The sequence below is a fragment of the Caretta caretta genome, chromosome 1, assembly GCF_965140235.1.
Source record: "Caretta caretta isolate rCarCar2 chromosome 1, rCarCar1.hap1, whole genome shotgun sequence".
In the NCBI taxonomy this organism is placed as follows: Eukaryota; Metazoa; Chordata; order Testudines; family Cheloniidae; genus Caretta; species Caretta caretta.
This window is the reverse complement of record NC_134206.1, coordinates 111,399,449-111,413,549: the sequence shown is the minus strand read 5'-3', so window position 1 is coordinate 111,413,549 and position 14,101 is coordinate 111,399,449. Positions and strand designations below refer to the sequence as shown.

Sequence of the window (14,101 nt, the reverse complement as noted above, 5' to 3'; positions counted from 1 at the left end):
CCTCCCTGAACTTATCTAATTCTTTTTTGAATCCTGCTATAGTTGTGGCCTTCACAACATCCCCTGGCAACAAGTTCCATTGACTGTGTGTTGTGTGAAGAAGTACTTCCATTTGTTTGTTTTAAACCTGCTGCCTTGTAATTTCATTGAGTGACACCCTGGTTCTTGTGTTATGAGAAGGAGTAAACAACATTTTCTTATTCACTTTCTCCACACCATTCATGATTTTGTAGACCTCTATCATATCCCCTTCTAGTCGTCTCTTCTCTGCTGAAAAATCCCGGTCTTTTTCATGTGGAAGCTGTTCCATACCCATAATCATTTTTGCTGCCCTTCTCTGTACCTTTTTGGTTTCTAACATATCTTTTTTTGAGATAGGGTGACCAGAACTGCACACAGTATTAAAGGTATGGGTATACCATGGATTTATATAGTGGCATTATATTTACTGTCTTGTTATCTTATCCCTTTCCTAATGTTTCCTAACAGTGTTAGCTTTTTTGACTGCCGTTGCACACAGAGTGGATATTTTCACAGAACTGTCTGATGACGACTCCCAGATCTATTTCTTGAGTGGTAACAGCTAATTTAGACCCATCATTTTGTATGTGTAGTTGAAATTATGTTTTTCAATAAGCATTATGGCACATTTATGGTATGATTTTACTGCATTGTCAGTAGTTTCTCAGAAACAGAGTCCTGACTATTGTCAACGCTCTTTTGTATTTCAGTTCTGTGTAGAGACCTACTCAGTGGTTTCAGTAAGGGGTCAGGCTTACTTGATATGGCGTGGCTTCAGCAAAACATGTTCTGTTCATTCCCTCTTAAGCACCTGGCAGTGGCCACTGCCGGAAGACAGGATACTGGGCTAGATGAACCACTGGTTTGACCCAGTATGGCCATTCTTATGTTCTTATAGTTGGAGGATGGGAAGGCAGTGTCTAGGAATGAACCCTCATGGACACAGAGAAAGCAGAATCATATGGCTGGCTAATAACAAGGTGGGAGATTTGGGGACAGGATGGGATTAGGAATGAATTGGCCTTTTTTGAGGGAAAGGAATGACTAGTTTTCAACATTGTGTGGGTGGTTTGAGAGATGGGTAGAAAGGCAGAAGAAGTCTAGTTCTGTTGGGGGAGCAGCTGGGTGGGGCAAGGAGAAACTAATGGGGCATTTTTTTCCGTGTAATCCGTTGGGGACATGTATACTTACGATTACATTCTCTGCATGTCAAAGGGTAAGAAATCTAATTTTTTCTTGTTTCTTGACCCACGATAAGTGAGTAAGTTTGCAACATAATCTAATATATATTTAGGGTTTTGTTTCTTTTTTTTAAAAAAAGCTCCTTTTAGTAACTGGGTTAAGACTAATCAAATACAGAGTTTTTCAAGTCTCAGTTCACAAAGTTCTCTATACAGTAGGCTAAATCCTGATGTCCTCCTTCAGTTTTTTACAACTTTATCATCTCCTGCTGACCCATGTGTGATTATCTGAGGTTAGCCTCAGACCTGGGTCTCCTTATCTACAGATCTATAGAGCATTGTGGTGTTGTCCACTAAGCCAACCAGCTAGCACTACTAGAGATGATATAAATAATTCAAGTGTCAATCATATTTAATTTTTTTTTATAAATTCCAGAACTGCATCTCTTTATGAATAATTCTAAATACAGATCGCAAAATGATGGATGCCCTGATAATAGTGTTCAGTGACTATGTGAAAGTATGGATAGAAACCAACAGCTGAAACCGCACATTTGAACAATCGATACAGTAGGAACTTTCCAGTCTTTACCTGACAGATAGGCAAATTGCTTCTTTAACTGGTCTTCAATATCTGCAGCACAGAGGGGAATGATATCCTGATGCATGATTTCTTCTGAAACAAAAAACAATGCTATGTCATTTTACAGAGAATCACGGTCCACACAAACTCTCAGTTCTAGAGCAGTGACACAGAGCTATTCAAATTTTGAAACACCTGTCACGTGTTTGAAGAAAGTCATTCAGTCTTCTGGCAAGAGCAATTCATTTGGTTTTCCATGTGGAGCAGGACTGATACATTCACAAATAATTACAAGTAACACAGCTTTGCTGATAGTAAGGAGGATAGGATGGCTGTTGAGTCCAATATTTTTTGATGTGATTATACTATGTGATAGAGGTAAATCTGATTTTGCACTTGAAGTTCAAACTCAAATTTCATTACAACCTGCTCAGATATTTTTTTTAAAAAGCAGAAAATGGTGCTATTCATATGTAGTCAACTCTCCCTGAGACCCTGCTGTAATGTACACAGAGTAACCTTGTCAGAATGTTGGATAAAATTATGTAGGCATCTCCAGACTTCTCAATATGTCTAAAAGTTTTCATGAAGAAGCAACATGTACATTCAGAATTGCACTCACTACACTAGCCATTAAATCCAAATGTAGTTGAATGAATATTTTTAAGAATAATAAAACGTTTTACAATGTATATTCTTTATGATAGGAACATAAGATTTACTATACCAAATCAGACCATTGGTCCATCTAGCCTGGTGTCCGGTGTCTAAATAGCAGGGCAATGATTGGCACTTATATTGGATGGGTAAGACACACTTCAGAGGAAGGAGCCTTCCCCACAGGTAATGCACCTGGGTTAACTGAGCTATAATAAACATGGAAGAATATATTTCCTGATACCTTCAGTGACCAAATTATTCCTGGAAGCATGGGATTTTAATACCTACTATTTTAGCTTGCTTAATGACAAATATAACCAAGCTTTACCAATTCTTTAATTTCCTGCCACAGCTAAAACTTCAAATATGATCGTCAGACAAGGAAGCATGGCTGTCCCAGTTTTAGATTTGTGGTTTCTTTCTTCCTGCTGTGGTCTCATTCTCTCAGGTAATCTAAAAATTAAATATTGTTGCTCCTGTGATTGTATGAAAGTATTTCTCTGCATTGTTCTTGTTTTGTTGTGGACCATCGTGCCACCGTTCCTCATTTTCATCCACCTGTTTTTAAATGTGTCTGACACCCACTTAGTCTTTTATATTTCATTTTGCCCTCACATTAATATGCATTGAAATACTAGTGCCAGCACATGATTGAGTCTGACAGACAGAACTGAGAATGTGTGACAGTGAATTGTCAATTAAAATCCCTAAATAATATTATAGATAATATCCATTTTAAAATGTAGATCTGATCAAATAGAATAGTGCCAGTCTAGTACTACCTGCAGTTATTGAACGCTCACTGTGACAGGGTCCACAAATATGTTTGGTTCCTGATATGTCTAAGCCAGGAGAGAAGAACTGAACGGGGATAAAAACAGTTATACTCAGACTGTCCTGTTGTTTCTGCTTCCAGTCCTGGAGTATGATTTTGCTACGTAAATAACATTTGGGCATACACCTCTACCCCGATAGAACACGGTCCTCGGGAGCCAAAAAATCTTACCATGTTATAGGTGAAACCACTTTATATCGAACTTGCTGGGTAGGGAAGGCTGTGCCTCCCCAAACAGCCTGGCCCTGCCCCATCTGACCCCCACCTACTTCCCGCCCCCTGACTGACCCCTCAGAACTCCTGACCCATCCAACCCCCTCCCCAGGACCCCACCTCCTACCCAACCCCCCTGCTCCCTGTCCCCTGACTGCCCCGACCCCTATCCACACCCCCGCCCCCTGACAGGACCCTCGGGACTCCCACGCCCTATCCAATGCCCCCCATTTCCCATCCCGACTGCCCTGCCCCCAGAACCTCCGAACCATCCAACCCCCCCTGCTCCCTGTCCCCTGACTGCCCACCAAGACCCCCCTTATCCAAACCCTCGGCCCCAGCCCGGCACCCTTAACACGCCGCTCAGAGCAGTATGTCGGAGCCAGACATGCTGATCCGCTGGAGTGCGAAGCCCCACCCCCCAGAGCACTGCTTTACCGCATTATATCCGAATTTGTGTTATATCGGGTTGCGTTATACCGGGGTAGAGGTGTATTTAGCTAACATTAATGGAGAAAGGCGCATAGTCTACCACTGCAAAACTATAGGACAATGAGAAGTATTTTTCACAAGAGCTATATATACTGCAAGTAGTCTGGTAATTAAAAGACATGTTGAGTATGCATCTATTCTGTCATCTGTTGTGGATTGGATGGTATTTAAGTGTAACTTTAGAGATAACTGCTTATGTAAATTAGTGATCCGATTTTCTAAACATTCTTTTGATTTATGATCTGAATTGAGAAATGGGTCTGTACCAACACCCCAAATCTGAAGAATCTGCAACCTTTATCAAGTCTTGAGCTGCATCAAAATTCACAGCTAACCCTTATCGTTACATAAATGGTTCAAACCAAAATCCCAGTCCAAAAACACTTGGAATTTTGCATTAAAATTTTAAAGCTATGGCTCATTGTCATCTGTCTGTTCATAATTAACAGAGTGCTAACCACCTGGATGTTTTTGGAGCTCAAATAGCACTGATGCCAACATAAGAGAACATTTAAAAATATCATTCCAAGGGATCAAAAACATAAAACCTTCAATTAATTTCTATGCTTTTTGCAGATTTGAAACCTACAGAAATAATAAAAAGTTAAAGAACTTAATCAAAAATGCACTTCTTTGTGCCTTATTAAAGCACATGTTTCTAATTATACCTAATACTTAGATTAATCAATCAAAGTAAGGATGGAGTTTCAGTTCTAACTTGGCATTTCCCTTTGGTTAAATCTGTAAGCGTTTGAGATATTTGTCATTTCTCTTCAGAAGAGTAAACCCTGTATAGATACTTGGAATTTACTTCTTACAATTGGATCATGCACAGTGTGGAGTAGAAAATTAAAATTATCTCAGCCACCAAAGAAAAATGCTTAAGAAGTGGACCTAAAGACTAGTAAAGTGGCAAAACAGCAACAACATACTGACTGAAATCCGTGGAAGACTAAAACAGAGAGAAAGAGAGAGAGAGAGAGAGAGAGCACGCGCAAGTGAGCGCACGCATGCAATATTTTTTAATTCAGTGAACCTCACTCGAGCAGAATTCTGAGAAGTGCTATTTTTAAGAGTAGCCAAAGAATTATCAGTTTCATTTCTTCCTGATAAGTAGCAATTTATTTTATTAAACAGAACTTTACTGTTCTCTTTCTGGCAGCTTGGCAGAAGCAGCACTGATAACTTCGTTCAAGGTCACACAGCGATTGAAACAATCTTTCTGTAACTGGTGAACCTCTAGTTGGCCAAAAGACCTCTGCATATTTTACTTTCAAACCCACAAGAAAATATGTTTAACAGTTAACTATGATTTAACTATGGGGCCTCCTGTTATGCAAGTGTCTGATATGTACAGGAGATAACTGAATTAAGTTCTTTAATTTCTTTTGAAAGATCTGTCTGAGATGATCAGCTCTCCCACAGAGAAGAAAAATCCAGTCTAACAAAAGCAGGACAAGTTTACTGTTGGACAACAGAAACATAATGAAGATTCCATCCACAGTGTTACACGTACTTTAAAACCTAGGATTCTGGCCCTGCAAACAGATGTGCACAGGTGAACCAATTTGCCCATACAGATCTAATTACAGGTTCAAAGCCTATATTTTCCAAAAATATACACAAACACAGTAAGGTATCCAACATCTGCAGGAACAAACAAATATTTTCATAACAGAAATTTAAGCTCCTAGTAAAACTGAAAATAAGATTCTGCATGCCCAATTTTTGACAAATTGAGCAGTCAGGCATGCAACTGAGCATCCAAGATATCATTTTTCATAAAATTCAGGGAAACGTTTTCATGCCCACAATTGCACATTGATCACCACATGTGAACAATCCTGTTAGTGCCCTTGTTTGCATTAGATAAAGGAGTTTGATTGCTCGTTCATAATCTCATCCAAACAACAGCCTTTGAAGCCTAAGAAAAAATAGAAGACAGCCTAATTTCACTGATGCCAAGACCAAAACATCAGTGCCTATGTTGAATCCCATCACTGAATTAGAGCCTTAGTTGGTTAAACCAATACCACCAAATTACATACTCCAAAAAAATTCAGAACAGTTTCCCATTGCATCCTACTTAACCAGCAGATGAAGCCCTTCTTTCCTTGCTTGTTCCTCCTTCTCCCCCCACAACCCCAAACACACAGGGTGAGGATGAGGATATATGAAGGTCTTCTAAAACTATTTTGCATATCTTTTCAAAAAAGCCTTTCCATAGGAACATTGCGGAAATAAATCACTCCATGGCTTTCTCCTATTGCCTGCTCTTCTGACCATCAGCCCTGTAAATCCTGGTGTCCAGGCAAATATTTAGGAGCGACCAATCTTTTTCTCTGCTTTGTCATGTCACCTGTTGTGTGTGCGCATGTATATGTATACATGCAAACACACATACCTAGAGACAACAGACAGATCAACAGATTACATTGTAAAATTGGAGAGACAAGGTGCAGTAGGTAATAATTTTTATTGGACCAACTTCTGTTGGTGAGAGAATCTTTTGAGCTACACCAAGCTCTTCTTCAGGTGTGGTCCAATAAAAGCCATTACATTACCCATCTGGTCTCTCTAATATCCCAGAACTGACATGACTACAACACCACTGCCTACAACCATGAGATTGGCCAGTTTCATCATCAAATTGATATATTAATCATTTAAGTCATGCATACCACAAGACTTAGAACTGAAGCTGGTTGGGAATTTGTGTCAGAAAATGCAGATTCAAACAACCCAAAACATTTTATGGAAACATATGCAGGATCTGTGGCTCTGGAGTAGACCCGCCATGCTGACTGCCCCAGGATTGGGGACCCCAAGGCTTCCAGGCTCCCTACCATAAAAGCAGAGGCTCGAAGTAGGACTCTCACAGCCAGGAGCCTGGCCACCCTGGAAGCACAAGCTCAAGATGGGGCTTTCAGGGCTTCTAGACTTTCTGCTCCATGGCAGGGCACTCCTCTGACCCCCATGGATTCAGGGGCAGCTTGAGGATTCCCCTGGACTTAGGGCAGCCAGCTGTTCCATTTCCTTTTTTGGGGGAAGAATACAACCCAAAACTATTAGATTTTTCCAAATTCCAAAATTTTGGAATGTTCTTTCTGTGGGAAATTTCAAGTTCTCATTCCAAATCAGAACAAAAAACTGCTGTGAAATATTGGAATTTTCCACAGCATGGACATAAGTTTCAGCCAGCTCTGCTTAGAACAATCTGACCTATATATACGTTAGCTGATTAACTCTCTCAGGTATGTTAGTTTGGACTCTAATAGTTCTTCCTTCTCCCTCCTCCTCCTCCTCTTCTTCCTATATGTCTCTCTTTTTCTTACTATTGTTCCTGAATTTCAAAAAGTATGGTCTAAAGTAACATACTCAGTGCACAATAGCATATTTTAAATAATGCATAATTTGTATAACTACCTGGTTTACAAAATGATTTCCTGCATGCACTTTATCGTGTGAATATACTTCAGAATGTAATAAAATATCACTCTTTACAAGGTTGCTAGGAGAAAACAAAGATGGGAACATCAAAACTGAAAAGGCAAATCACTGGTCATCAAAATTGCCTCAGACTAATTTTATCTGCAGTAACAACGAAACTCATGACATCACATTATAGATTTATGACATTGAATGTAAATTATTCAGTACTTCCGAACAGATCTGAGGGCGAATTCTGTTTGTAGAGGAATTAAATGAGAAATGCTGGGGGAAGGAGAAGTACCTCTTTGCTCAACTCATCTCTGGAATATGTGGGGTTTATGCTTCTAATGATGCACAGGCAGCCTAACTGGCCTCAACTGAGTATGTGCCTTGGATTTCAGATGGGATTGTACTCGGAGCGGCTAGACCGTCCCACTGCTCACACCGCCACAGCCGACCTTCTATTTTTAACATGCTTGCTCAATCAGAGCTAGTGCAGGTACGTCTATTCAAGCTTGAAATTACACTTCCAGCTCCAGTGTAGACATATCCAAAGTCACCTCATCTTTGTCTTGTATACCAGGGAAGCACGAGGGAGTTCTCACTTCTAGAGTGCTTAAGATGTGATTGAATGAATGGTCCAATACATCAAAATATGGCATGTGAACTGCAGTTAGTAAATGACAATGAAAGAGTTGACAAAGAAAGCAAGCAGATCAAAGATTGACTGTGGTGAATATATGGCTTAAAATGATGGGACACTATCAAGATTACTTAATTTAAAAACACGTTGTTTAGAGGGTAACTAACAACATCTTTGACCCCAATCTGGCAAGGATGTCAGCGAGAGTGTAGTGGCCCAGCTGCATGAAGTGGCTTGCAGAATCTGAACCTAAGACTATTCGAAAGATTTTTTTTTAAATTTAATATGCGCTAAGCTTTGAATTTCACTGAAGTCAGACAGTAAGATAAAATACTATCGTTTTTATTTTAATCAAGTTCAGTTTTGTGTCTAGTCAGTTTCCTTTTCTGGTTCTCCTGCACTAGAAAGATGCTGTCAAGTTACACAGCATACAGGATAGATAGAATAGCCACTGTAGGCATAATCCTTCATCTCTGTTCATCCTCATGCCAGTTGCCCTATTGACATCAATAGGACTATAGGCAGGAAAGAGGTTGCTGGATTGGGACCAGTATTTGTAAGGCAAGGATGAAATGGTTAAAAAGTTATTTCATTAGTAACAAAGTTAATAAATGGAGACAATTTTTAGTAACTCACCTAAGTCAATATTTAGAAGCCTCACAGTGGATATTGAAGCCATTCTCAGTGACAAACGAATTAAGCAAGAAGAAAAAAGTCCCTTTAAAATAGAAGACCATCTTAAGAAAGAAACATAAGAGACAAATACAGATGCCCAAATACAGAATAAAGAGGAACAGTGATCATCATAAACAATCGATTTAGAATCAAGAACCACCATGACATATGAGGAAGGATGGTCTTGTGGTTAAATCATAGGACTGCATGAGCATGTTCGGTTTCTATTCTTGCCTCTGCTACATAAGTGCTGTGAATTTCCCAAGGTCACACATCTTTGTATCGCAGTATCCTCATCTGTTAAATGATTATAATACTTGCCTATTGTACTTCTTATGGATGTTATGCAGAGGAATTAATGTTTGTAAAGCACATTGAGATCTTCAAATGGAATGAAATATAAGGCTAAAAAAAATCGATCAAGTGTTGTACAAATGTGCTAGAGTACAGTTCTCTGAATTACCAACATAAGCCTAATTAGTTGTCAAAAAGACAGAAAATTTCTAAAACCAGAATTTTTTTTTTTTTAAGTTTGACACGTGCGGTTATGACCACCCTGTCCATTCCATATTGATGGATGGAACAGGTATCCTAATATGGAAAAAGCTGACAGCCACTGGTTTAGACAATTGTTTGAATAGGTAAACAGAAGTTATTTTAAATGTTTTATGTCAGATCTTCCTGATGTGTTCATACCCTCCCATGAAAATGCTGCAATGAACCACCAGAACAAAGGCCAAAAAGCAGTAAAAAGCAAAGGCAAAGCTCGACAGAAACCTATGCTGAATGGTTCAAAGTATCTTATAGATCAGAGGACCACCAGAGAAGATATTATACAAAAATGAGTAAAAAAATAGAAAGTGTCATTTGTGACATTGGAAAAGAAAAATATAGAAAGAGCTGTGATTTCTGTTTGCCATCCGAAAGTATAGTCCTGTTGCACAGTTCTTCAGTCCAGAGTCAGAATCAAACAGCGGTAAAATTACTTTTAAAAAGTACCAGAGGACAAAACAACCTGAAAATCTCAGTTTAACCGGCTCAGTTCACAACAGAAGCACACCAAATAAACGATGCTGCAGCACTTTCTTCCCACAAAAATCAGACGCTCCTCTGGCTGTATTAACACGATAACTGAAGTGAGGACATTCAGCAGTGCAAAATAAAATAACTAATATCATCACATGCCAGAATCCTGCCTCCACAAGCTGCCTCAGGTTTTCGGTACAGCAACACAATCAAGTCTGTGCTATATTAGAGTAGGAATCAGATTATGGTACTGTTCGGTAACATCCATTTTTTTCACCCAGCAGCACAAAATCTCAGCTCCGTAATGTAGTCCAGCAGGAGACCAAACACAATAAAAATGACAAAATGCTTGGGGTAAAAACCTGGATGTACAGAAGTCATTGGGAACTCCCACAGATATCAATGGGTTCAGGATTCCACCTTAGGAGAGGCAGATCTCATCCAGATGGCCAGGTACTTTCCTCCACAAATACAGCATCAACCCTAGCCCTGAAAGGGAAGTCCCAGGTCTTTTGTCTTATTTTTATAATCAATTAAAATGGGATGGGATGTAAAAACAAATCCTGTGGTTCAGCTAACAGATTTTCACAGAAATCAGGGAGGACTCTCCGGGATGCAGTTATTGTAGCTAGAAGAAAGTTCAATTTTCGAAACAAAAATGATGATGGAGATTGCCAAAAACAAATCAGCTTTAGAGTAGCCTTGGGCTGTAGATCAGATTCCCAGTTCTGGATATTTATCTGCTAACCCTATATTTGAAAAGGTACTAAATGTAATAAATACATAAGGGACTCAGTGACTGAACAGAATTAAAGTGCTGACTGCACTCGCCTCGGTCATAGCACGGCCCTTTCTAATAGTGGCCACTGATTTTCAAAACCATAATGCCCCACAAAGCTTAACTTTAGATAAACATAAATTTAGCAACGGGAGCAGGAAGTGGGGAATTACATCACAGGAGGGATTTCTGGCCAGCCTGTCTTTCCCACACTGAGAAAAAGCTAGGTAGGGGTAGCGAGGTAGAGACCAGAGTTTCAAATAAGCGAAGCAACCAACAGATCCCATGGCACTCAGACTTTGAGTACAATGGGACCTGTTGTGTGCGGAGCTCATTTGAAAGTCTGACCACTTCAAGTAGATGCCTAAGCAAGATCTGACCTCTTGAAAAAAATCAAGCCCCCACTTCAGCTGCTAAGCACACATTTGGAAATCTGGCCCTAGGTGTTTAGGCCTGTCATTAAAAAGAGGACATTAAAACAATCGGTGATCAATATGTTCAAGTTCTGACTTAAGGTAAAGCAAGAAAGTTAAAAGATGTTTAAAAAACTTCTCAAAAGTACGCAAGAGACTTAGGAATCTTTCAATGAAACTTACAGTATGTCGACACAAAGAAAAAATTCTGGAGCCAACTGAGAAGCAAGCATTTATTTGTCACAGGTCGCCAAGTTAGACTATATGTGCTGGAGAGGGAATGTAATGCTATAAACCCCCCTCCCCCAGCCCCCTTTTACTATAGGCTTTACTCCAGAAATTCTAGAGACAGGTGTCTCCCTCAGAGTCTGGGAATCCTCATTTGGTTACCACAAAGTAGGGGGTCTACAGTAACTGCCAGAAGTCCTGTCTTGGGGTGTGTTGGCCTTTGAAGGTTTGAGAGGGGACTTCTAGGCCACTCCCTCCCAAGCCATTCTAATAACAATGCCTTTGGGACAGAAGATGTAGTCACTGAGGGGAAGGATGCTGTAGTCTCAGTTTACAGTGTGTAAAAAGAAAAGGAGGACTTGTGGCACCTTAGAGACTAACCAATTTATTTGAGCATAAGTTTTCGTGAGCTACAGCTCACTTCATCGGATGCATAAAGTGGAAAGTACAGGGAGCAGATTTTACATATACACACAGACCATGAAAAAATATACATTGTAAGGAGAGTGATCCTACTGCTGACTCTGGTTTAGGGCTGGGACCAACATTCCAAAGGTGTGTGTGTGGGGGGGGGGGGGGAGTTGAAGACTCCCTCCCCCACAATGGGGTGGATCAAAATGTCTCTTCCAGCTGCCTCCCTCACACAGAGGACTAGAACAGCAAGGTAGGACAGGAGTTGTCTCCAGGGCAGCTAGGACTATAATCTGGGTTTCTGGCAGGGCCTTCTGGGATTGTAGCTGGATATATAAATAATTCTCTTCCCTCAGATCAGTTAGAGACCTGGAAAGGTCAAGATATATCTCCAGGAGATAAGGGACCACCCACTAATCAATTTATGTTTTTTTTTCTTTTATTTCTCATGCCACAGTATAAGAAAAAGAGGAAAAAAGAAAAGAAGCAAATCTCAACCCTCTCTGGAGAGGCCAAGTACACTGAAAAAGACTGGGGAGATAAAGCTCTGCCAAGGGAAGGTCTCTCTCTTCACACTTTTTTTTTTCCAACTCCATCAGCATGGTTCTTTTGTTCAGTTTGTCCTGACCATGGGTCCCATTAATGGCTAGCAATTTACAGCTGCTTGCCATCTGGAAAGCTCTTCATCTTTATCTGATGTCATCTTAAAGGGTGAATCAAATTACCTAACAGTGCCAAAAGTCCTCTCACATAAACAGTGTGAACTCTTCTTAAAATCAGTAATATTCTATTTCAGGTGAAATAAACCATGCTGCATATATGCAGAGAGTGCCTTGAGCACCAGTCCTGCCAGAAGACATAATAGTGCAGATCCCTGCACCAGAACAGAGGCCGTATGCAGAAGTCTGTAGGATCTGGGGCTTGGAGCCTAAAGCCAGGTCTACACTAGGAAATCTAATTGGCTTAACTACATTGCTCAGAGTGTGAAAAATCCACACCCGAGTGGTGCAGTTGTGACAAAACACAGACAAAAGGAAGTACTTCAACAATGCAGTCAACCTGTGGAACTCATTGCCAGGGGATGTTGTGAAGGCCAAAACCTTTACCTAGAACAACAAAAATTTGAAGAAAGGATTGAAGGTGCTTACATTAGAATTTATATCTATTGGTACAAAGGCCTCTGTGCTTTTTCACCTCAAGCTCAAATTCTTTGCAGGTAAGAGAAAGTTCAGCTTTCTAATATGAGAAAGCAAAATCTTTTCTTACAACACAGCTGAACAAGGAGGAGAGGCTGAAAATAATATTTAGGTGGATCTGTAGATAATCCTATTTTATAATCCTATTCCCATTTAATCAATGGGAATTGGATCAGGCTCTTTGGAGTCAGTTGCAATATGCAGTGGTATTTTACTTCACACAGACTTTAAATAAAAATAAAGGGAGAAACAGGTTGGCTTTCAAGGCAGGTTCTTTTGTACAACTCTTGGAAACTATTATGGTCCTTCTGAACCAAGTCCAACATGATTGAAAACAAACTGTAAATAGTTTTGGGTTGATTGTTTTGTCTCTTTAATAAAAGCTCCAAAACTTTGCTGCTTAGCCCGTAAGATACTTTTGATGGTCTGACTAGAAAATTAAACAAAAAAAAATTTTTTTTTTTTCAGAACACAAAATTGGACTAATGTGGTCAGGAAAAGGACACTTTTGTTGTGTCCCCTCTGGACCAAGTTACACAAACAGTACTGTACTAGGAAACTCTACAACAGAAAATCTTCATTAAAGCACCATCCAGTCTTGTGATTATATATTCAACAGAATGACTTGCAGAGCATTCCCTTCAACTCTCTCAGGTGGGAAAATAAGCCCGGTGGCAAAGCTTTCATTTTCCATTCTTTCTTCACCTCTGCCTCTCCCATCACCAACAGTCAATTTCTTTGTGTAGCCCTGAAGGTGGGGGACTGGGTCCAATTAACCAGTTAAGACACTGAGGGAACTCTCTCCTAAAAGCTCGTTTACTTAAACAGGGACTGTAGCTCTTTTTAGAAATGCTGCTTGTAGCGGTCTTGATATTTGTTAGCTCCACAAATAAAGCAAGTTAAGAAGTTGTTTTGAACCATTAGGCCAGTATGCAACAGGAGTTTCTCGCTTCAATCCCTGACCGTGTAGTGCATTATCCTGGTTGATTTGTGTGCTGTTTGTAACCATGTTGAATTGTTTCACAGTTAAGTATTAGCCTGACCGGCAGTCCACAATTTATTCAATGGAAATGAACTTTTCTAGAATTAACGTTCAGTTACAGTTAGAGCTGGGCAAAACTTTTAGGATGAATATTTTATCTGATGAAAAATGCCATTTTGGTTGACCCAAAGATAATTTTGCATTTGACATAAATAGTTTTGGTCATTCCCAAATGGCCAGAGGAGGAGTGGCGACTGCCACTTCCCAAACCCCTTATAACATTTAGCCCATTGGTTAGGGCACACATTGAGGATATGGGAGACCCATGTTCA

The 14,101-nt window shown here is 39.9% G+C and overlaps 1 protein-coding gene across 16 annotated transcripts in view; it reads right to left on the bottom strand.

Moving 5' to 3' along the window:
* Nucleotides 1-14,101, bottom strand: part of MCF2L (MCF.2 cell line derived transforming sequence like) — a 262,290-nt gene that overhangs the window by 109,628 nt on the left and 138,561 nt on the right. For all 16 annotated transcript variants that reach the window (XM_048855499.2, XM_048855525.2, XM_048855554.2 and 13 more), the window contains one exon: nt 1,795-1,878. In XM_048855499.2, the coding sequence (XP_048711456.2) occupies nt 1,795-1,878 (84 nt within the window). The remainder of the gene's footprint in view (nt 1-1,794; nt 1,879-14,101) is intronic.